The sequence below is a fragment of the Siphateles boraxobius genome, unplaced genomic scaffold (assembly GCF_051911475.1).
Source record: "Siphateles boraxobius isolate OS27281-9 unplaced genomic scaffold, OSU_SipBor_1 92, whole genome shotgun sequence".
Classification (NCBI taxonomy): domain Eukaryota; kingdom Metazoa; phylum Chordata; class Actinopteri; order Cypriniformes; family Leuciscidae; genus Siphateles; species Siphateles boraxobius.
This window is the reverse complement of record NW_027509222.1, coordinates 1,850,058-1,874,527: the sequence shown is the minus strand read 5'-3', so window position 1 is coordinate 1,874,527 and position 24,470 is coordinate 1,850,058. Positions and strand designations below refer to the sequence as shown.

Here is a 24,470-nt window from a genome sequence, read left to right as displayed (position 1 = left end):
TTATGTCTGCCAAAATACCATAGTTAGTTAAAGGATTTGTATTACAGTAAATCCAATCAAAGAGATCTGGCATCCCTTGTAGTGGCACAAAAAATGCGACCACAACTTTATTTTTTTATTGCCGTTCTCATGCTCATCTCAACACTGTCCTCTTTCTCTCAACAGGCCAAGGAAGATAAACTCTCAAGTCGCATCCAGAGCATGCTGGGAAATTACGACGAGATGAAGGAGACCCTCGGTGAACCCCCAATGTCCAAGCTCATTCCCAAAGCCTCCAGCTCGTCCTCGGAAGATAAATCTGGCCAGTACGGTGACCAGCGCGGAGGCACACAGAGTCAGAACAGTAAATGGACTCCGGTTGGCCCGGCTCCTCCTGGCATCTCTTCCACGTCCTCCTCCTCGTCCTCCTCGCAGAAGCGTTCATCAGTGCAGGGAAGCCGTAGCGGAAAGAAGTCCAGCAAACACGGGTCCGAACACAAGTCCCACTCCACCTCCAGCCCGGCCAAGGGCTCCATGAGCTCCGGCTCACACTCGCGTTCTCGCACCAAATCTCCCCGAGACCGAGAAGCCAACTGGGACTCGCCCTCAAGAGTGCACTCCTTCTCCAGCGGACAGCATCCCAGCCAGACCTTCCCGCCCTCACTCATCAAGCCCAGCTCCATGCTCCAGAAACCCACCGCGTATGTGCGGCCCATGGACGGCCTGGAGACGGCCGAGCCCAAGAGCGCCTCGGACTCGTACGGCGGCCAGTCGCACAGCAGTGCCGTGGGGGAGATGAAGCCCAATGGAAAGGCTTCTCTCACCAAGCTCAAGATCCCCACGCAGCCGGTCGACGTAAGTCATGCATGCTTCTCTCTTTCACGTTATCAAACGGAATCACATTTTCCTTGATCTTTTTGGGATAAAACAGTCTGAGCTTAAAGGCGATTTTTTTTTGATAGCACATGCCTTCATAAAAGTTTCAGACTGATAACGCGCATAATAATTTATTACGCTGAAATCTGAGGTTTATAATTTTATAAAACTCGCCAAGCTCAAGATCACCACGCAACCTGTCGACGTAAGACATGCATGCTTTTCTCTTTCACGTTATTGATCGGTTCGTTTCATTAGGAACACACTAGGCTTGCTATAATAGTCGGTGTTACACGGTGTTCAGTCGCAACACTGGTTTCATCACTTGCCCACCGCGACAACGCAAAAAAAAAAGTTGAAAGTTTACTGCAATTACGCATTATCCGCTAAGTCCTGCCTATTACACACACACACACACACACACACACACACACACATATACTTTTTTACACGCATATTATACACATATAATTTTGATTGGTCAGATCGCATGTCAATCAAACTCCCTGTGAAGGATGAATTGACGCTAATTTAAAAGTGAAAGTGAAGTCCACACTGCCGCACCAGCTTTTTATAAGCGATGTAAACAAAAGGAGAGTTCGCTGCGGGATTATCCCGATGATTCAGAGTTTACCTTAGGATGTCAGATGCTCAGTTTGATCCTTTGCTAGCGATACTGGAGCCACATATTAAAAACAAGACCACCAATTACCGTGAACAAATAATCCTGAACAGTTCTGCATTTTGGCGTTCGCTTGTACGGTGGCTCAGATTGTCAAAACACCTCTCAAAATGCTTGATAGGGATGCGAAAAACTTGATCCAAATGTTTTTATGACGGATGAAGGCAGTGTGTAAACGTGAATGACTCAACGTAAGGTCGCTTTTATTTTTTAGCGTGTGAAAATTTCGGAATGGGTGTGATTGGACATTTAGTGTAGCTTTTCTTTTCTTAAACAACCATGTAGGAAGAAATATCATGGCCATATTCTAGGATGACAAAGAATCATCAGGCTCAAATGGTGACAGAGTTGTTGTGTGGAGCATGAAGAATAAGTTTCACACATGATTTGGCAACTCTTTGAGTCCAGACCTTAAATTCATTGAAAGTGTTTGGGATGTGCTGGAGGAGACTTTACAGAGTGCTGGACTCTTGCATTGGCAGTACAAGATCTTGACCAGCAATTGATGCACCTCTTGATGGAAATAACATCACAAAATGTATTTCTGGCAAGAGATGCATCAAATAAATAAAAAAAAAAAAAAAAAAATATATATATATATATATATATATAAAAAAAATACAGGTGAATCTCGAAAAATTAGAATATCGTGCAAAAGTTATAATTTTGATGATAATGGCTTACAGTTTATGAAAACCCCAAATTCAAAATGTCAGAAAATTAGAATATTACATGAAATCAATAAAAAAAAGGATTTTAAATATAGAAATGTCGCCCCTCTGAAAAGTATAATCATGCATATGTATATAGTTATATATACTAAATATATTAGTTTCACCTTTTAATTTTAATTGCTGAAATACATGAACTGTTGCGCATAATTCAAATTTTTCGAGTTTCACCTGTATATATACATTTTTATTTTTTGGCCGGACCTTGTATTTGCATTTTTTTTTTATTTAGCATGTCACCATTGACAACTACATTGCAGTCTAAACCATGTTCAGGTTGCAAATACTAGGAAAATAAGAAGGTCAAACTACTATTCCGTGTTTTTTTTGTGTATAGGTCTTGTAGGACTTTCTTCTTACTATCAGCGATATATTATCAATAATCCATGTGTATACTTTACACCATCAGATTATGCATGCAGAAAAGCAGTTACACTGCAAGTAACTTGCAATCGTATGTTTCAACAGCAGATGAGGCCAGAATACTTTACTGCACCAAGTCAAAACTAACCTGCAAAAACATCCATTTCTGATGTCGGACAGATGAACGATGAACACTTGACTGTTTACGATGCCATTTGAATGATCATACTTTTTTTGGCCTACTTAGTCACTGTTAAGTAATAATAAATAAGTAGGATAGGTAATAGTATTCTTGAAAATCATAAGAACTTGCTATAAATACAGAAAGTGTAGAAATCCCCTGAACCGTGAGTTGTCCTTCACTGTAAACACTAGTGCTCAAAATAATGAATTGGTTTGAGTTGGGCAAACTTAAATTAAACAAATTGGTTCAATCAAATTAACTTTTATGAGTATTTAGAACTTTCTTTTTCTTTTGAGGTTAAAAAACTTACACGTTTAAATCATCTGAATTGTTTCATTGTTTTGACTTTTATGAACTTGTTTCTTTTAATTTAGACAAACATAAATGTAACCGAAACTGGGCTTGGATTTGTATTTCCCAGCATGCTTTGCCATGACACTCAACAGGGCGAGTAAATGCTAAAGTTTAAATAAGGTTTTTTGAGTAAGATTAATGTCAAGTGGGAGATTTAGTTGTGTTTGTTTTGCTAAATTAATTTAGAAGAGTTTCTGTAATGTTTTTTTTGGAGGATTACCATAGTTTAGTTTGAGAACAGATATATGTTATATGTTAAATGTTCTATATTGTTGTAGTTATTCAGCAAGTGCTATGCTATGCTAATGTCTTCAACGTATTGTTACCAATTAGCAAGTTAGTATTGAATTAGCTAGTTAAAGCTGGCTGAGGTTCCACTACTAAAATTATTTAAGTTGAGTTTGCATTATAATTTCAAGATAAATGTATAAATTCACTTACTCAAGTATTTCAAGTTAATAGTAATTCAATTGTATGAGTACAAAATAAAAATCTGCAAGTTCTGCGTACTAAAACTTTGAATTTCTTAACCTTACATTTTTTTTTGATGTAACTGATTGTTACAAATTTTGAGTTTTGCAAACTTATTTGGGTTTACCGTGTTCCCACAGGTTTTTTACATAAAGCTTAAATATTAATAATTAAGCTTTATTAAAAATATTTAATACAAATATTTATTAAAAGTATTTAAGCTACAGCTTAAATATTTTAACTAGGGATGCACGATATATCGGCCACCATATCAATATCGGCCCATAGCCTATATGTCAATTTTTAATGTTATAGTTATTTGGCGGATAAATAATGTATTATTTCCTTCAGCGGAGACACTTCAGATGCGCACTGTTCAACATGATGGTTTCGAAGTGCTTGAAATATGATTGGAATCACTTCAAATAAGGAAAATACAGTAAAGTTCAACATGCACCGCACAAGTCTGACATATAAACTGCATAAAAATATACTGAGAACAGTATAATTGTGTGTTTGGGATTAAGTGTCATGGATTTTATTGGCGAGACTTTTGTTTTTGTAATCAGGCTCTCAAAAAGTATATAAAAATTTAGATTTATCGGCCAAAATATCGGGTATCAGCTTTCAAATATAAAGAATTATCGTCATCGGCCAAAATGTTCATATCTGTGCATCCCTAGCTTTAACAAGTATTTATTTAAAGTTATTACTTCAGAAATGTCTTTTACGTGTTTGTGGAGGTGCACTACATGACATTACGTGTTTGTGGAGGTGCACTACATGACATTTCTCAAAGTCATTGAAAGGTCATTGTATGAAAATTATATTTAAAGGATTTTTTGATCTTAAAAAAAGGCCCACATTGCACTCTTGTACCTCCGAATACGATACCCAGGAGGCGCACAAATGTTTGTATGACATGTCATAAGATGTGTCCATAAATAACATAATTACAAGTATTACGCCTTCAGATTTTGTGTGTGTATATGCAGGGAATTAGTTGTATAAATGTGGCCGTTGGGTTGGATCACACACACGCTTACAGCATGGAAGGGAAAAATGTAATCAAGCAGTTTTGTTTAGTCAGAAAGAGTTTCTTCGGGATTCATTGCAGAGTTTTGGCTCGCCAGCGTAAAACACAGCAAGACTTCACTGGCTTTGTGCCACAACTTAGCATGAACCATTGAGGAAATAAGGACCTGTTATTAGAGTAATAATAATATTAATTAAATCTATCAATTAAATGACCCATTTAAAATGACACATGTATGGGTTTTACAACGTATAAGTTATACTTGACCTGTAGTCCTAAACAAGCCTGTATGTTTGATTCTTCTTATGTGCTGCTCAAAGATCTGCATGTTTTCCTCATCCTTGCAGGGTTCAATGGGAGGAGATGCGAGCTGTGTTGATGAAATTTTAAAGGTAAGAACCATTTTATTATTTGCTGTCGATAGTATAAGAACACTGAAATATTAAAGTTGTTATAATTTACTCAACTTAGCTCGTTTTACGCATGTTTATTGCTTATAGTGCCTAGCAGCATGTTAAAAAATGCTGACGACGGACTAGCAGTGTTTAGTAACATGTTAGCAATGCTTAGGAATAGTTAAAACATGCTAAAAGTGACTAGCTACGTGTTCAAATATGACAAACTAACAATGCCTTGTAACACGTAGCAATATGTTAAACGCTAAAAAATGCCTAGCAGTGTCAACGTTAACAACAGACTAGCAGGGCTTACCAACACAGCTAAATGTTAAACATGCTAAAAATGACTAGATACTTGTTAAAATATGCTGACAACAAACTGACAATGCCTAGCAACATGTTTAAAACATGCAAACAATGCCTACCAGTATGGTAATACATGCTAGGAGCATATGAAAACATGCTAATACGGTTTCTTAGCAGATCTAGAAGAGTCTAATATTGTTTTTTTTTTTTGTCTGTCTGAATAAAACCCTAAAACTTCTAGATTTTAAACTTTTAGACCAGCCCTCTCGTTACTCTCCTCAAAGATAAGAACTTTTCTCCCGTTATTTTATTTTATTTTATTTTTTTGTTTACTTCTGATCCGTCGTGAAGAAAGGAACCGCAAGAAATGCTGGAAAGCTCTTTGAATGAACACATGGTAATAAGTCTGGTAAATGCTTCGGTTAACTCTCATGCGATGTGTAAGTGGTGCTGAGATCGCTGTCCACCGGAGACGCATCAGAACCAAGGTCTAAATGTAATCCGGCTATAAAAAGTCAGAGAAAAGAAAAGACTGTCAAAGTGCAGAAGGAAAATTTGTTTTAATGTCGTCTCTTTCACCTTTGGGTTTTGGCTTGCTTAGTTTTTTAATTTAATATTTAACAATATTATTGATCTTCCTGCATTGACACCATTATTGGAGAACTGAACTGAGCTGGACGATGACATCACGGTTTTCTCCAGAGCGGCTATATATATAAATGAACTAAATTAACAACTTTCTTGCAACAAAAATGAACCATCATTGAGCTAACTTAAGACTATGATGATATTTTCTTCTAGAAACAAACTTTGTTGCATTATTTTCCTGTTATCTCTGTAAATCTGCTTTGAAACACTCTGTATTGTAAAAAGCACTGTATAAATAAAGGTGGATTGACTTGATCTCTGGTTTCTGCAATTGAATGGTGTTTTCTTGTCCAGGAAATGACTCAGGTCTGGCCTCCTCCGCTGACAGCCATTCACACGCCCTGCAAGACCGAACCTTCAAAGTTCCCTTTCTCCACCTCCAAGGTCAGATACGAGAGGGTCTCTGTGGGCACAAACACCTTCTGTTTATTGCAATAACAATATGGGGAATACAGAGTCATACAAAACACTTGAATCTATAAAAAATTAAGATTACAATTTTGTAGCAAACAATCAATCATGCATCCAATACATCGAGTTTCCTTTTCAACAGCTGAGATGAAGACCGTGAACGGAAAATAGTCTACCATTTGGTACAGTTAACAGACATTTTGCTTTACGTATATGATATTTCCCAAATAAAATTAATTTTAGTCATATTCATTTCCAATAAACCGGTATCACAATCCATAAACAAGACCATTATATCAGTTATAGTGACAAATTTGTAAGGTCACATACACTTGCCTCAGTTCTATTTAATCATGTTTGCAAGATAGTATAAAAACATTGAGTCGCTGAGTCAAAATGGCTGTAAAGTTAAATTTGAATTTCTGTCTTAAATATTAGCAAAATTCTAATTATATTCAAATTCTAAAGGCAATACTTATTGTAAAGAGGAAAAAAGTGTTGTGTTGTCTCATATGCCAACATCGCATCTTTTAATGAAATAACATTCACTTTTTAAAGTGCATTGACTTTTGAAACATTTTTCTTAAATAAAATATAATATCCTTAATGTGCATGCAAGGAAAATTGCTACAATAGTGCATAAAACTGTGTTTGTGCATCAGTAACCTGAGAAAACGCGCTTCAACACAGCGTAATGAACTACATGAACACAAAATAGCAAACTGGCATTCAGAAACACTCCACTTCTGCTCACTACATCTACATATTGTTGGTCAAAAACACCAGACGCTCATGTCTATCTTTTAGTTGAGTGCACTTTTAGTTGATCATGTCTCCAGCTGATGAAAACACACGCTCAGCTCTGACCGATGTGCAGGTTTGTGTCGTTGCACGATTTTTGCCACTAACTGAGAGGTTTTCACCAGCAGGAAGCCTTTTCCCAACACAATCTAGCTCTTTATACTGGATAAGCTAACACAAACACACCGCGTCAGTTACGCCATCATCATGTCTCTCGCGCCACCAGAAAATCTAATGCAAAATTCTAGTTTTTTTTTTTTTTTGACAAATATTTGAAATTCACCTTTTTATTTGACAGCCCTAGTTCAATGCAGAAAGTATGTATTTGTACCCATAAGCTGCACTAGAAAATGCATGATTGTCGTTGCATTCCTTCATTCAGAAAGTGTTCATATTAATTCTGATCTACTGTTTTAGCATTTTGAAAACCAGTCAAACTTTATTTATTTTTTGCGATGAATATGTGTATTCTATTTGTAATGGGTACCTTCTGTGTTGTAGGATGCTCAGCACCTGTCTTTTGGGGCACAAAGTAAGTTCTAGCAGTCCTTTTACGAGACTATGGTGTTTCTATTAAGTGCCGTTTCAGCCGTTTATATTGATGCATGTTTTTGTGTGCTGATTTTCCCCTATCAGAAAAAATCTCAGGGAAGATCGCATCCACCAGTCACCCGTCAAAGCCAAGCGACGGCGACCAGTCCACGTGAGAAATCACCTGTTCTTTTCGCTTTACTAAACGTTTGAATATTTCAACCCAACACAATTTGGTTTAGTCTGTAAATCAATATGAGATTAATTTTTTATTTGCAATTGCCTTAAGCCTTTCCTGTCCTGTGGCCCGTATTACGTATAAAAGAACATTTCAAAGTGCGATTCAAGTTAGGCTTTATGGACTGCATCTTCAGTTCATAATAATCATTAATTTATTTATTCTTAATTGTTAGTATTTAGTTTTTTTAATCCGTAGCAAGCCATAGATTCTGTCCATAGATAACTTGCATTTATTTTGGGCTATTCCTGTAATAGAAATTGGAAATGTCCTAACGGAATATATCCTTTATAGTTTTTACGGTAGTTTTTTAAGCTTTTTATCTTGGGGAAATCAAAACTTCTCATTATGAGTTTAACTGAAGTCTCATTTCAGCAGACTGCATGAAGATCTGAAGCTCAGCACCAGCGAAGACAGTGACGGAGAGCAAGATCCTGCAAAAAACGCTTCCCGAATCCCCTCAGCAAGGTGACACACTCGTACAGCTGATATTTAGAGAGATGGTATACTTACTTTCTTTGATTCCAGCGGAGAGGGTGACCAAAATAAAACATTTCTTCCATTCACCCAAACATTAAAAAAGGTTTTATTAATTACTCTCCATCATGTCGTTCCAAACCCGCAAAGGTCCTTGCACACAGAGTCTGAAATTTTCAAATGCGTTTTTTCGTATTTGTAATTCGGTGGCTCTGAATTGTCAAAACACCATTCAAAATGCGAAAAACCCAGAAAATCGAACCAGATTTGATTTTTTTTTTATGACAGACGAAAGTTTCGGAGGCAGTGTGCAAGCGTGATTGACATAACGTGAGGTCGTATTTATTTTTTAACGTGCGAATTTCGGACTCAGTGTGCAATGGCCTTAAGACTTTTCGTTCGTCTTCAAAACCCAAATGAAGATCTTTCAATGAAATCTGAGAGATTTCTGTCCCTCCATTGACAGCTACGCAACTACCACTTTGACACTTCAAAATATTCATAAAGAGATTTTAAAAACTAATCGATATGAATTGAGCGGTTTTGTCAATTTTCTGAAGAGACACGATCGCTATATGATGCGATCCCTATATAATGAACAGATTTAATTTAGACTTTTATTCACATATGACCATTGATCAATGCAAACACCTCATTGGTTCTCATACGACATATCATAGCATATCATATCAGATTTGTGCTTTGAATATTTATGTGTGAATAAAAGCCTAAATTAAATATGTTCATCATATAAAGCGATCATGTCTCTTCGGGAAATTTGTACTAAACTGCTCGATTCATATGGATTAGTTTTACGATCTTGTGTGGAGACAGAAATCTCTCAGATTTCATTAAAATATCTTCATTTGTGTTTTCTCAACACAACTAAAGTCTTATGGATTTTAGAACTACTTGAGGGTGAGTAATTAATGACAGAATTATCATTTTTGGGTGATCTAACACTTTAATGGTGCAACAAAGTTTTTTTAGTAGTGTGTAAGTTGTAACAGCATCCCTTTACATCCAAACTTAACTAACTTACGCACAGGTAGTGCAACAGACTAAAGGTGAATCTTGCTTTAGGTGAATTAACTTGCTTTTTTGATATCGTCTCATTGTTATTTGTGCCTTTTGCAATGTTGCATGCTTGGAAGTTGATGCATCAGGAATTATTTAGCCAACAAGGAGATACTCAGTTTGCATGTGTCCCTCAGTAACAACAGTAATAACAGCGGGGGTGCAGAGCAAGAGGACACCAGCAGTCGCAGCGGGTCGGAGAGCAGCTCCAGTTCTGACAGCGAGAGCGAGACCAGCTCTTCAGAGAGCGAGACCAACGAGCCGCCTCGTGCTGCGACACCGGAGGTCAATCACTGGCACACACATACACACACACGCATCTCTCATGAACACTCATCTCTCATGAACACTCATCTCTCATGAACACTCATCTCTCATGAACGCTCATCTCTCATGAACGCTCATCTCTCATGAACACGCATCTCTCATGAACGCGCATCTCTCATGAACACGCATCTCTCATGAACACGCATCTCTCATGAACACGCATCTCAAATGAACGCGCATCTCTCATGAACACGCATCTCTCATGAACACGCATCTCTCATGAACACTCATCTCTCATGAACACTCATCTCTCATGAACACTCATCTCTCATGAACACTCATCTCTCATGAACGCTCATCTCTCATGAACGCTCATCTCTCATGAACGCTCATCTCTCATGAACACTCATCTCTCATGAACACTCATCTCTCATGAACACTCATCTCTCATGAACACTCATCTCTCATGAACACGCATCTCTCATGAACACGCATCTCTCATGAACGCTCATCTCTCATGAACGCGCATCTCTCATGAACGCGCATCTCTCATGAACACGCATCTCTCATGAACACTCATCTCTCATGAACACGCATCTCTCATGAACGCGCATCTCTCATGAACGCTCATCTCTCATGAACGCGCATCTCTCATGAACGCGCATCTCTCATGAACGCGCATCTCTCATGAACGCTCATCTCTCATGAACGCTCATCTCTCATGAACGCTCATCTCTCATGAACACGCATCTCTCATGAACGCTCATCTCTCATGAACGCGCATCTCTCATGAACGCGCATCTCTCATGAACGCTCATCTCTCATGAACGCTCATCTCTCATGAACGCTCATCTCTCATGAACACGCATCTCTCATGAACGCTCATCTCTCATGAACGCTCATCTCTCATGAACACGCATCTCTCATGAACACTCATCTCTCATGAACACTCATCTCTCATGAACGCTCATCTCTCATGAACGCGCATCTCTCATTAACGCTCATCTCTCATGAACGCGCATCTCTCATGAACGCGCATCTCTCATGAACGCGCATCTCTCATGAACACGCATCTCTCATGAACGCTCATCTCTCATGAACGCTCATCTCTCATGAACAGGCATCTCTCATGAACAGGCATCTCTCATGAACACGCATCTCTCATGAACACGCATCTCTCATGAACACGCATCTCTCATGAACACGCATCTCTCATGAACACGCATCTCTCATGAACACACATCTCTCATGAACACACAGCACTGCATGATCATGAAGGACTGCAGACTTTATAATCTCAATAGTATTTTCCTCAACATTGTTAGTGAAGGTTGGTTTATATATCATGTTTTACTAGGGATGAGACAAAGTATGAGTTCAAGGGGTGTAACGATCCCCTCATGTCACGATTCGATACATATCACGAGACTGAACTCCCGATAAGATATTATTGCCATACTTCAAGACGTATTATTAACAATTTTTTTATTAAAAGGTTGACAAAAAATGTACTGTTGATTCAAATGTTAAATTTGGTATTAAATTGTGTGTAAATGAATAGACTTGGTGCTGAAACCCAAAGCATAGGACAATAGAGACACCAGAATAACAATATTCATGATTATGAAGCTGAAAATACAGAATTATTTTAGATGAAAATTCTTGATCTCTTTCACTGACTAGATATATTTAAAATAATGTAGGACAGTTTTTACTGGTAACATCAGACATCATCAGGAGCAACAAATATTCCCCCATTGCATTATTATACATTATATTCAACATTATATATAGTAGTTTAATGTCGTACTGACACTAAAACTCTGAAAACTTGCATTTTTTTCTCACACAGTAATTTTTATTTCGGGTGAACTATCCACTATCCATATTGTCACTATCCACAATACATATTGCATTTTTGTATTGCGAAATATTGTCACACCCCTAATAAGTACCGATACTATGTGCAACCTAAAACTTGAATTTGTGAATTAATGCATTAATGTTGCTCAATAATGAATGCAGTGTATGCTTTGTTATTAATTTTTGTAATATTGCGCTCTATACAATACAGTTTGATTCAAAGCAGCTTAATAGTGTTAAACGGGTAAATAATGATCACGGATGGAACATTTGAATCCATAACAAGAATTGTTTTATGCTTATCCAAGTTTGATGTCGCACTCAATGCAAGTTTTCCCATTTGCCCGCAGCGGGAACAGCCGACTGTTAACAAATGGCAGCTGGAGAACTGGATCAAGAAGGAAAACAAGCTGTCCCCTGCTTCTCCGGTGGAGAACAGCAGCACGACGCCAACAAAGTATAAGAAAGAGGGGCGAGAAACCAGCTCGAGCAGAGTCCACAGTGGCCCGGGATCTAAAGACCCGACGCCCTCCTCGGGACGAGACCTTCGGCCCAATCAGAAGGGCTCAGAGAGCTGGCAAAGGCGGAGTCAGAAGTCTCCCGCTCAAAGTGAGGGCGTTAGTCAGGGTGGGCGACGAGTTGTGGGTAAAAAACAGCCTAAAAAGCCTGAGAAGCCGCCCGTGGTTGAGGAACCTAAAGGTGGGTTGAAAGTAGAGACCGAACCCTCGCCTGAGATCCCGTCAAACCGAGCCCGTGCCGCCAACAAGGGCCCTCGCAAACCCAACATCAAAAAGGAGCCCAAAACCTCCTCTCCTCGACCAGCGCCGGACAAACGCAAAAAAGTGCCCAAAAAGTCCCGTGAGATCGTCGAGTCGTCATCGTCGGACTCCGAGGGCAACGTAAGCGTGCCGTCGTCTTCGCAGACGCCGAGAGATCAGTATCCCGAGAACCCGTCCGCACTGTTCTCGCCCATGCTTTCCCCTCTGAGTGACCCAGAGAACCGGCTGCCCCCCCGACTGCTGGTGCAGATCGACCTGAACCTGCTGGCCAGAGTCCCGGGACGCCTGTTCAAGGAGACTGAGGTGAAGGTAGAGAGGAGCTCGCCTGGAGAAGCCAAGGAGTCGCAGAAGCAGCCGGGAGAGAAGGGAGCCAGCAAGGCCAAGAGAAAACACAAGGTTAGTTGGAGCCGATTCGTGGGTAGCATTTAAAATACGCATATTATGCTTATTTACATCTAGGGGTCTGCTAATACAATTACATGATTTAAAGTTCAAAAAGGACATTATTTTTCTCATACTGGGAATTGCTCTACCTGAAATGCTGTCTCTTTAAAACCTAAATATAAACACAAAATATTAGCAAAATTCGAAGTATATTTTATTTCAAATTTTAAAGGTAATAAGCAAGCGAACGCAATAATTAAATCTAAACCAAATCAAGCATCGCATCTTTTATTGAAATGAACTAACATGCACTTTTGCTTATTTACATCAGGGTGTCTGCGGGGTCTTAAAGTATTAAAAGTTGATAAATCAATTTAGCGAGAATTAAGGCCCTTAAAAAGTATTAAGTCTTAAATGCCATTTTCCAAGGTATTAAATTTTGTATCATCTTTTAGTTATGTATATTTGTCCATAAAGTATAAAGTTTGCCTGAATTTAAACATTGCGTCGGCGTAATAGTGGGGTTCTGTGTAGTTTATGGAATCCTGCTAGATATGACGTCATCTGTTACCACGCTTCATGACTTACTGCTGCGTGATTAGCGCATATGTCCCGTACGCACGGTTCAGGGCCGGCGCCACGGGGGGGCGTGAGGGGGCGACGCCCCCTCAACGGGACTCTCCCGCCCCCTCAGATCACCATGAATGTAAACGGGATTTTACTGATAAAATATGCTATTTAAAAATCACATTTTGCCAATTACATTTTCACATTTTCGTGAATATTAACCTAAATTTATATTTTAGTTAGCCCTTTCACTCGTAAGTTTAAAATATTCTTACTGACCACCCAGCGTGAGTTTTTCAAGGCGACCGTTATTTAGAACCTGTCGCTTTAATGTTTCCATGGTGACGCGTCATTGCTTGTCACGTGATAGAGCGCAACCGCAACACAGCGCTGAATGAATAATGATCTGCTTTTATGTCATTTTTCCTTTTTTATTCAAAATATTCACAAATGTATTAGCTATAGCATGAAACACTGATATTCCGATTGTCAAATATGTGCAAGTGGATGTGTTTTGTTGTTTGTGCGATGGGCGGCGCCATGTGGTTTGTGCCACTGCCACAGTTCAGAGAATCAGATCTGTTGGATTTACAACACGTAATTTCTCCACTAATCATGAAATACATAAGTGGCCGGTGAACTGAAGAAGAAAAGAGCAAAATGTAAAGCTACTTACAGAGTGTGTATCCAACATGTAAAACGTGTCGTCTTATTGTTATGGAAAGGATTATTATTTATTGCCGCTTCCATAGACCTTAGTGTGTTTTAAAATTTCACTGATCGAAGCGGCAACGAGCACTTTGATCACTTGATTTAAAAAAACTACACATTTCAGCGCTATAATGACTCTAATTTGACAAACGAACAAAATGAATGCTCTGCTAGTTAACTGGAGATGTTTTATTATTTGTATTGGTACAAATTGGTACATGCCGCAAAGATGTTTTAAAAAGTGGTGGGGAGAATATCGACCCTGGCAAAAAAGTGGTGACGTGCGTTAATGTGAACGCCCCCTCTCGGTATTCCAGACGCCCCCTCATCAGTTCTCGGCTGGCGCCGACTCTGGCACGGTTGTTAAACAACATCGTTGACTAATAGGGAAATTAAATATACGCAACAAGCTTAAGTTGCATCTTGAGGTTTTCTTTCAGTGGAAAACATTAAACAATATGTGTAAACAAAAAATGTAAAAAAGCATTTAAGATCAATCAGTACGAAAAACGCTAATTAAACAGACCGTTCCACTTATCGTACAGAGCGAAGGTATACACTCGAGTCAACATAATATTTATCTTGTTTATATTGTTTCACTTTCATGTTGAGAAAAACAATAATATTCACATGCTCGAGTAGAAAACGCGCTGCCGCTGACAGACGTTGCAGGGACACAGTGACGGGTAAAAACGTTTCTAACAGCACTTCGCGTTTTCTGTTAAGGACTGCTTCTTTAACGAAACTTAAAGGAAGCATATGTGTCAAAATCATTTTGCTATCAGTTAAGTAATCATCTCGCTCACTCGGATTCAGCTGCGTTACTGCAGTCGTCAATACATTGATGGACAGCTGTCTTTCCTCATTCGACTGCTGTTTGGATTTCATGTGATTTCTCATTGAGGTGGTGATATTATAACTCAGTATCATTAATTAATTTGATTAAAAGTAATTCCGTTTTGTAATATCATTTAGTCAGATCATTTTCGTCCAAGTAATTCCAAACTTCACGAGGCTGACGACGACATGTGATCAAATTACAATCAACACGCTCCACAGCGCCAAACAGTGTATTTAATTATAACTGCGAGTAAGTGATTGGGATTTATCATGGATTCACAGCATTTACTGCCAGCAAAGCAACGTAGTAAAATTTGAATGGTATTTTATTTTTTTGAATAATAATTACAGCTCGAATATTCGTTTACTGACACTCTGCTCTTGTGCATCAAATCAAGCACTCCGTGGTAATCACAGGTGAACTGTCTGACCAGTCAGGTGTTTGTCATGAAAAGTGTACCACAAAAGAGCTATGGTTTGCAGACAGGTATAAGAGTTGTTGTTACAAATACGTCTTTTGAATATACTTTGTGAACTCATTGTCCCTTTAGCTCAGAGAGGATTATTTTCCCTCTTCAATAAGTTTTGTCAATTGTTTTGTTTATTGGTCTAATTCAGGTTTCTCTTTCTAATAAACCTTGCATTGGGTCAGTCATTTAATTAATTATATTGTGCTTCATTCCCATCCTTTTGAATTATTTTTGTAATGATAAGGAGTTATCACAAACTAAGACTGTTTAGTTGTGCTATCTTACAATCAGTAAATGTAAGGTGTCGCCGATGTAACGGTTAAAACTTGAAGTGGCGATGAGGTCTTAACATGTATGGAAGGGGTCTTGAAAAAGGTCTTAAAACGTATTAAATTTAATTCCATGATTCCTGTATATACCCTGTACATGTTCATACATTTTTTGGGGGGGGTCTGCTAATACAATTACATGATTTAAAGTTCAAAAAGGACATTATTTTTCTCATTCTGGGAATTGCTCTTCCTGAAATGCTGTCTCTTTAAAACCTAAATATAAACTTTAAATATTAGCAAAATTCGAAATATATTTTATTTCAAATTTTAAAGGCAATACTCAATGTTAGAGGGAAAAACTGCTGTATTGTCTCCTATGCCTACAAGAGGGCGCAAGCGAGCGCAATAATTAAATCTAAACCAGATCAAGCATCGCATCTTTTATTGAAATGAACTAACATGCACTTTTGCTTATTTACATGTTCATAATTAAATTTTTTGGGGTCTGCTAATACAATTACATGATATAAAGTTCAAAAAGGACATTATTTTTCTTATTCTGTGAATTGCTGCTGCGCTTCTTTTCACTCTCTACCTGAAATGCTCTGTTTCAGTTCTTTCAGTTACTGTCTCTTTAAAACTAGCCTTTCAGAAATACCCAGTCTGTTGTGATTGGTCTACCAATGAACGTTCACGCCAAGAACGATAGCTGAAGATTCCTATAACGATATCTATATTAGCATCCATACCAACGAACAGTATTCGTTGCTTTAAATGCTCGAGCTCTTTGGCAGCCAATGAGAATCCATTGTGCTTTAATGGTTTTTATCATTCATCAGCTGAAAAAAAAAACGTTATGGAAGTAACGATATTGTTCTTCTGTGCCATTATCGCTATATTTGTGGTCTGAACTGCTACTCTTTTATGTTATAACGATTTGTAGAACAGTATCTTTATCATTATTGATATCGTTCTTGGTGTGAACAGGAGAACCTTTAGATTATGCCTTTTTTTTTTATCTGCAAAACAAATTTACCTGCCGGTATGAAATAAATATACCTTACCTTTATGCGTCAGAAATGTAACGCACTTTACCATAATTGAGTTTCAAATCCCATGGCTTCATGAGCCGCTGTAAACCATACTATATATAAAACTGCATAATGTATATATACTAAACTGTATATTGTAAAATGTATATTCATAACCTACCCTAGGCGAGACGACCACCATTCAACCCGAAAAGAGACATGTAACCATTCCAATAACTCCGAAGCTGTTCAGTTAAGCTGAAAAAACTGCATAGTGTTGCTTTACGGGCAGCATGAGTTCCTGAGACGAAACGCTTACAAAATTTAGATGGCACGATCTTCTGAAAATGCAATCCCATATGGCATTGCGACAAGCTATGGGAAAAATTCATCTGAGATTGCGGATAAGTGAATTTGTTCGAATGTAACATTGCTTTTACAAATCAAAATGGGGTAACAGTTTATTTTAGTGTCCTTTATACATAAACGTAAATTATGCATGAATCTAACCCTAAACCAAACCCTCAATTTTGCTGAATAAGTTCCAATTTCTTTAAAAAAAAATTTTTTTTAAATCTTACTGATCCCAAACTTTTTTGAAAGGTATTGTACATTATTATTGAATCTTATGTTTCTCCCACAGAATGATGACGACGGTCTCAAACCAGACAATAAGAAGTCCAAACTGGATGAGAAGTTCTCACACAAGTCGAGCAGTAAAGAGTGAGTTCATTCTGCTTTAATCTTCAGCTTAAACAGTTCCCACATGCTGTGTTGTAAAGCAGTGAGGACAAATGAGAAAATCATACAAAAACCTTGTAAATGGGTAATGTAAAAATGCCTATAGCAAATATTATCAGTGCATTATTTTAAATTTACCCAGGGTTAACAATTAATCCTGTGTATTCATAACCTGACGCAAGTTTACGTCCTTATCTGCGGTGCCAGTATTACTGCTATTGTTTATACAAAGTGCAATGTTTCCGTGACTGTTCAATCACATGAATATGAGGCACGCGCTCGTCCCTCCCGCACCCAGAACAAGCCGTCTGTGGATAAAGACGAGGAGTGTTTTAAAATGACACGACAGTCATTAATCACACTTCATTCAACATAAACAACAACCGCTCGTGTCATACGTCATTACGCCATTTCTATGTCATTGCACATGCGTAGAACTTTCCAGTTTCACTGCGATCAAGTGTTCACATGTCCTCTCGATCGGATTTGAAAAGGTTTAAACCATTCCTTACACTCCGAATGACGATTTAATCAGATTTGGTCAATTCGTTCCAATTGTCGTGTTACATGTGACTTTGACTATAGTAGCAGGGTTCGTATAAGGTGCTTGAAGTACTCGGATTGGACTTTTTGACATTTAAGTCCTGAAAAACCCTTAAAAACAGACATATTTATGAAAAGTGCTTGAATTATTGAGAGACAATATATGTGAAATTGGAGTATAATTTTATCGATAAAAGCCCGTCTGAAATGGATAGAGCCAGTTTGAATGGCTATGAGCGTAATAATCCTCATATCCAAGTATATTATACAGCTTTCATTTTTCAGGTCACTCATATATTCATGAGAGGGAAAGAATATCAGTTTGACTAAGCAAATGGATATCTTTGTCATAATATCCTTTCAATGGTTAAAGTTATCGCAGTCACTGCATGTGCTGCGCTTTTTTACTTTATTTTGTTTGATTGGTTTATTTTTATTTATCCATTTACCTTTTTTTTATTTTTATTTGAAGCTAATAAAGATCTCTTAAGCCCCTTTCACACAGAGATTCCGGATAAAGTGACCTGGGATTTGATCCAGGTTCGTTAGATTTTGGTTCATTCACACTGCCAGTGATTTTCCGGAATCAGAGAGCGTGTTCACACACAACCCGTAAAAATCCCGTAAAGACACGTAACATCGATGTGACATGTAATGTCTCAGCAGCGTCTATAGTTTGCTAATGAGCTGCGAGAAACCACGCTTGTGTATTTTTTTCTCTGATTCGATCAGGCGTTTCACTAGCCTGCTTTCACTTCACTTCAGCGTCATCGTTACGACACGGCATTGATTACGGCTTTTGTTCACACAGCGTGCGATCCGGGACTGATCCCGGCAATGTTACTAGATCCCCAACCCGGCATCGATCCCGGTTCGTGTTTGCGTTCACACAGAAGGCGTTCTGGCAATTTCCCGGGATCAACGCGCTGTGTGAAAGGGGCTTTATTGTATTCTTTGAAAACCAAAAAAGTAGTGCTTAAAGTCCTGGAATTTCATTTGACCGTATCTGTGCAAACCCTGTAGTCGTGAGTAGGGTCCATGTAAATGCAGCTAGTGTGAAACACTCCTTTACTCTGGGTTACAAGCAGGGGTTTCGAACGACGATAACCTGGTGTGTAAAACCCTATTGAGCTGTTGATTAATCATGTGATCCCCAACTCTTTCCTGCAGCCCATCTAAGCGCGCTCAGGAGAAAGACAAGGAGTCTGCGCCGTCTCCTTCCATCACGCTGCAGCCGACAGCTAAACCCGAGCGCAAGCGCACGCTGAGCCAGTCCTCCACCTCGCTTCCCAGCAGCAAAAGCGGCTCCCGACACCGCAAGGGCGACGACAAGCCCTTACGCAGAGAGGCCAAGGTGCGTTTGCCTTTCCACACACACACAAACACTGGCAAGATGAACCTGAGAGAACCTCAGGCTGTTCACACACACTGTTTACCGTCTCCACCTTTTATGTAACCCATCCTGTCTTGTGTACGTACAGAAACACATATTGTGCAGCCCTAGTGTGTTATTACACTAAGTGCTTGTAAACTATCCACATTTCACTCACTGCTGTTTGCTGAATAACTTTAGTAGTTCAGTTCTTTTATTTAAAACGGCCACAAAACTGATCAAAGTGCTGTGCAAGCTCAAATAACTAAGGATCGAAAAGAGAACAACTAAGAAACTACATGTACGGATTGGAAAAAAGAAATTAGGTATTTTGTGGATTTGTGGATTTTTACACACTATAAGCATTATCATATCACATTTTTCTACAATATCGTGCAGCCCTATCACAGCGCTGCATAAAAGCATGCTAAACTATGCTAGTTCTGTCCAAAGTGATTTACACAGGGATTGCATTTGCAGAATATAAAAAGCCTTGAAGCTTTGAAATGAAATGGCGTCAAAGGAAAATTTCATATTTTTCATGCATTCATGGTTTTATATCCTGCAAATGCAATTCCAGTGTAAATGCATTAATGGCAGCTTTGCGTTTGTATATATAAAGCTTCAGATTCAGCTTCTGTCCTGTCAGCGCTTATTTTGGAACGTCTTATCTCACCGTTTAGACTTTCAGTTTTCCCATAGCAAACAATAAAAATAAATAATAAAGATTCTGAAGTGTGCATCTGATGTACACTTTACTATCCCATGAGGCCACGGGAGAGGGTTTATGAATGGCAGTGAAGTGATAGGTCACATGACTATATTTCCATCCACCTATTTTATGCAATTTTGGGTTCTCGCATTAAAAACATTTCTGGGTGGAAACGGCAAGATGGCATCAATTCTAAAAACATGCATGATCTGTTGCACTCAATTGAGGCGAAAAAATTGTACCTGATAAGAAGACGTGCATAAAATACGATTTCAATCCCTAGATGCAAAGATCAAATCAAACGCAAGAGAACATGACCGTGTTAATGGCATTTCACCTGACGCAACTCATTTATGATGCACGAATGCAGCAACTTTCATTTTTATTACAGATATTTTGTGCCAAATTTCTCTTAAACACATGGGATGGAAAAGGTGATTTATTCACTAATGTTTTATGCAGTATTCCATTTTTGTGATAACTTCAGCCTGAAACATGACTACTGAAAACATGGCACATGTAATGCATCCGGATTACATTCTATATAGTATGAATGTACTTTTTTTAAATGGTCACGAAGGAATTACTTATTCAAAAGAAGTCCCTACACGTCGTCTAACTGTGCGTTCACACCTCCGCCGGCGAGATCGTCAGAGTGGGCGGAAGTCGTTCATTTTCAATGAGAGCCGCCAGCGAGGAGAGTTGAAATCAGGTCAACTTTATGGTAATGAGCTATGACGCGGTTCGGCGGCAACCAATCAGAATGTAGAAGTGCTCGTTTTGAGCGGATTCCAGAGAACGCAGTCTGTAAACTTTGGTTCCGACCACATTAGTTCCCAAGCAAAATAGAGGAGACGTTGATCATTTGAATTTGATAAGAAGGTGCGCAACACTATTTATAGGCAAGATTTTTGCGCTAGAACACTTGTTTTTCAGCGGGAATGCAAATTAGAATAGCACTTAACCATGAACACAAAAGCCACACCACACAAAGTGTAGTCCAACATCAAAGTTTCTAATTTCTCAATATCATTGTTTTTTTTTAACCAGGAGAAAAGCTCTAAAACGGAAAATCCCGTGGCAGTGCCGCACATCTCCGACGGCTCCAAATCCAGATCCAAACTCCTGTTTGAGGACAGGTATGAAGACTGTGACCTTTTGTCTGACTTATTAATCTATTCCTTAAGATCCTTTTACAATGTGATTTAAAAGCAAAAGAGTTTTTGTCCTAATTGTCTATTATTATAAGAAGCAACAATAAAAAAAAAAATTTTACACTACATAGTGAAATCTCATTGGTTTCCCAGAATCTCGATCCACATAGTGTGCCGTTTTATGTTCTCGTGTGATTTGTTGTGGGTGTAATAACAGCCAATCCTGCGTCTGTATTGCAGGATTCATTCTGCTGATCATTACCTTCAAGAGGCGAAGAAACTGAAACACAACGCGGATGCTCTGGTGAGGGTTAGTTTTACTGGCCTACGGCTCTCACATCTGTGTCAGTTAATCTGCTTGATATTTCTATGACCCCTGACCTTTTGTGTTAGTCCTCCATTGAGAGCGACACAACAGGTGCTCTCTTCACACGGAGCCAGTGTTTAAAACTCGGGGTCAGTGATGTTTGTGCCAATGGCAAGATTGTTTTGAGTTTGTGCACTAGTGCCAAATTCAAATCAAATGCGCCCCATAATATCACATTTTATGTTACGGTGTCCGTGCAGAATCTGTTTTCCTCCTCACATGCGTTGTGTTTTCCGCAGATGGACAGGTTTGAGAAGGCTGTGTATTACCTGGACGCTGTGGTGTCGTTCATCGAGTGTGGAAACGCTCTGGAGAAAAGCGCACAGGAAGCCAAATCCCCCTTTCCCATGTATGCCGAAACTGTGGAGCTCATCAAGTAAGACTAGTGGATTTGAGATGCTTTCATATCTCTTCAAATAATGCTTGAGTTTGCTCACTAATGCGCATGTTTGCTTGTTTGGTAGGTACACGATGAAGCTCAAGAGCTACATGGCACCGGATGCGACATCTGCAGACAAAAGGCTAGCGGTGCTGTGGTACGTAGCAGAGACACACTGATTCTGCATGTTTCAGGCCAACAGTTTTTGGTTCACACCAAGAAAATCGTCGTTTTCATTGTTGACGCTCTTGAATCATCTTTTGGATCGTGTTTTAAATCAATTGAAGTGCATGGCCATGAGAAACAGAATCGATGTTTGGTAATGCTTTATCTAATACGTTTACACATGGATCAAGTCAAGTCACCTTTATTTATAGCTTTTTACAATACATCGTCCAGCTCAGTTCAGTTCTCATATAATGGTGTCAATGCAGGAAGATCAATAATATTGTTGAATATTAAATGCAAGCCAAAAACTAAAAACATGTACTTATAGTGATTACAGTAAATTATGCAAATTACAAATGACTAAACCAAACCCCAATCATACCCAAGTCATTTTTGCTTATTAGTACGGTTGAATTGGATCATTGAACGTCAGCAGTAAAGACATTGGTTAATAAAGTTAGATTAAGTGCATAAAGTGTATTTGTGTAATTTAACACATTTAAATACTGCAGGTTCGTATAATATTCTGAGTTTCACTGTCATTTTGAGCAACACTGAATCTGTTTTTGTGCGAGTGAGATGAGTAAATGCATGTTCACATTTAGTCTAGATCTACATTTTTCATCATGTTCACACACACGTAAACAACGCCTCTCCACTTACGCTTTTCTCTCAACATTAGCACAGGAGAGCTGTCAGTCAATACACAGGGAAACAAAGTAACGTGGGTTACTTATTTGAAAAGTAGCTCTGATATTTTGTTGTACATTACTAGATACTTGAAAAAGTAATCTGGTTATGTAACTCATTACTTGTAAAGTAACGCATTACTTAATGCATTACCCCCAACACTGCTAGTGTACTTTAACAATCATTATTAAACTTAATGGCTCTGAAAACAATCAATGCAATCTTTTCACACTAAAGAACATGTTGTATTTACAGCAAAATGCTGTTAAATGTATTATGAGTGTTTGATATCAAGCGTCTTTATTTGACTCAGTAAAGTCAGTGGTGTTAAAGCTGTTAGTGTGTACTCTAATGTAACCGATGGATCTGTGTGTGTGTGTGTGTGTGTGCAGTCTGAGGTGTCAAGCGCTCCTGTATTTGAGGCTTTTCAAGCTACGGAAAGAAAGTGCACTGAAATACTCTAAAACACTCACTGAACACTTGAAGGTAACATGATTTTCTGTCCTTTTTTCATGTGTAATAAACAATAAAAACAGTAATATTGAAAATACATTTTAAAAGAAGTTTGCTTTTTTAATACATTTTAAACTGTAAGTTATTCCTGTGATCAAACTCACTCATTACTCCAGTCTTCAGTGTCACATTTTCCTTCAGAAATGATTTTTAATATCCTGACAAATTTATGATTATTATCAATGTTGAAAACAGTTGTGCTGCCTCATATTTTTGTGGAAACTGTGATACATTTTTTTATCATTCTTAAATGAATTGATAGCATTTATTTGAAATAGAAATCATAATGAATGTTTTTACTGTCACTTACTGATCAATCTAATGTGTCCTTGCTGAATAAAAGCATTCATTTCTTTCATAAAACAGTCTTACTGACCATAAATGTTTTTGACACTAATGTAGGTTGGAAATCTCCAGTATGATACAATTACAAAAACACATGAAAGATGTAGTTTATGTTGGAGATGTGAAAATACATGTTAATGTTTCTTTAATCAGAAGAACGCAAGTATTCATTTCTCTGTTACTCTGTTTTTCCCAGAATTCGTTGAGTAATACCCAAGCTCCGTCTCCTGGAGTAGCAAAGTAAGTTCCTTATATTGTGTTATATATTATAAATGGAGAAACACCCTGACAAACACATGTTTAAAACCATTCTAGTTACAAAAATGCACCAATAGGTTTCATCTCTCCGTTTTTATATATTGGATCACATATACAGTCAAACCAAAAATGATTCAGACTCCAGATATAATTTGTGATATTGTTTTAGTAGTGTGTGCAGGACACTATAGTTCATTTATGTAAGTGAGGAGAGTAAAATAAAGTCAACTGTGACATTTAATACCTAAAAATGCTTCATTCAGTGACTACCAGTAAAATTATTTTAAAAATTGGGATCAAAAAATATTCATACACACTTTGAGCTGATCATGTTTTTTCTTTAATTGCTAATGCACCTTTTTACATCACAGACTGAACAACATGAAACATTGCGTGGTGATTGGTTGAGCTAAACTGGTATTATCTAATTGTGTAGTTAAATTTAACAGCTGACAGATATTCAACATAATTCACGTGTGAG

The 24,470-nt window shown here is 38.2% G+C and overlaps 1 protein-coding gene across 12 annotated transcripts in view; it reads left to right on the top strand.

Moving 5' to 3' along the window:
• Nucleotides 1-24,470, top strand: part of aff4 (AF4/FMR2 family, member 4) — a 54,593-nt gene that overhangs the window by 24,503 nt on the left and 5,620 nt on the right. For 4 of the 12 annotated variants that reach the window (XM_077224780.1, XM_077224774.1, XM_077224779.1 and 1 more), the window contains 16 exons: nt 166-834; nt 5,024-5,068; nt 6,323-6,412; nt 7,742-7,772; nt 7,877-7,943; nt 8,385-8,477; nt 9,701-9,848; nt 12,044-12,868; nt 17,391-17,470; nt 19,202-19,385; nt 21,166-21,254; nt 21,510-21,579; nt 21,876-22,012; nt 22,101-22,172; nt 23,266-23,359; nt 23,928-23,971. In XM_077224780.1, the coding sequence (XP_077080895.1) occupies nt 202-834; nt 5,024-5,068; nt 6,323-6,412; nt 7,742-7,772; nt 7,877-7,943; nt 8,385-8,477; nt 9,701-9,848; nt 12,044-12,868; nt 17,391-17,470; nt 19,202-19,385; nt 21,166-21,254; nt 21,510-21,579; nt 21,876-22,012; nt 22,101-22,172; nt 23,266-23,359; nt 23,928-23,971 (2,702 nt within the window). In that variant the 5' untranslated portion in view covers nt 166-201. The remainder of the gene's footprint in view (nt 1-165; nt 835-5,023; nt 5,069-6,322; nt 6,413-7,741; nt 7,773-7,876; nt 7,944-8,384; nt 8,478-9,700; nt 9,849-12,043; nt 12,869-17,390; nt 17,471-19,201; nt 19,386-21,165; nt 21,255-21,509; nt 21,580-21,875; nt 22,013-22,100; nt 22,173-23,265; nt 23,360-23,927; nt 23,972-24,470) is intronic. The other 8 variants (XM_077224775.1, XM_077224781.1, XM_077224771.1 and 5 more) reach the window with 3 other exon arrangements.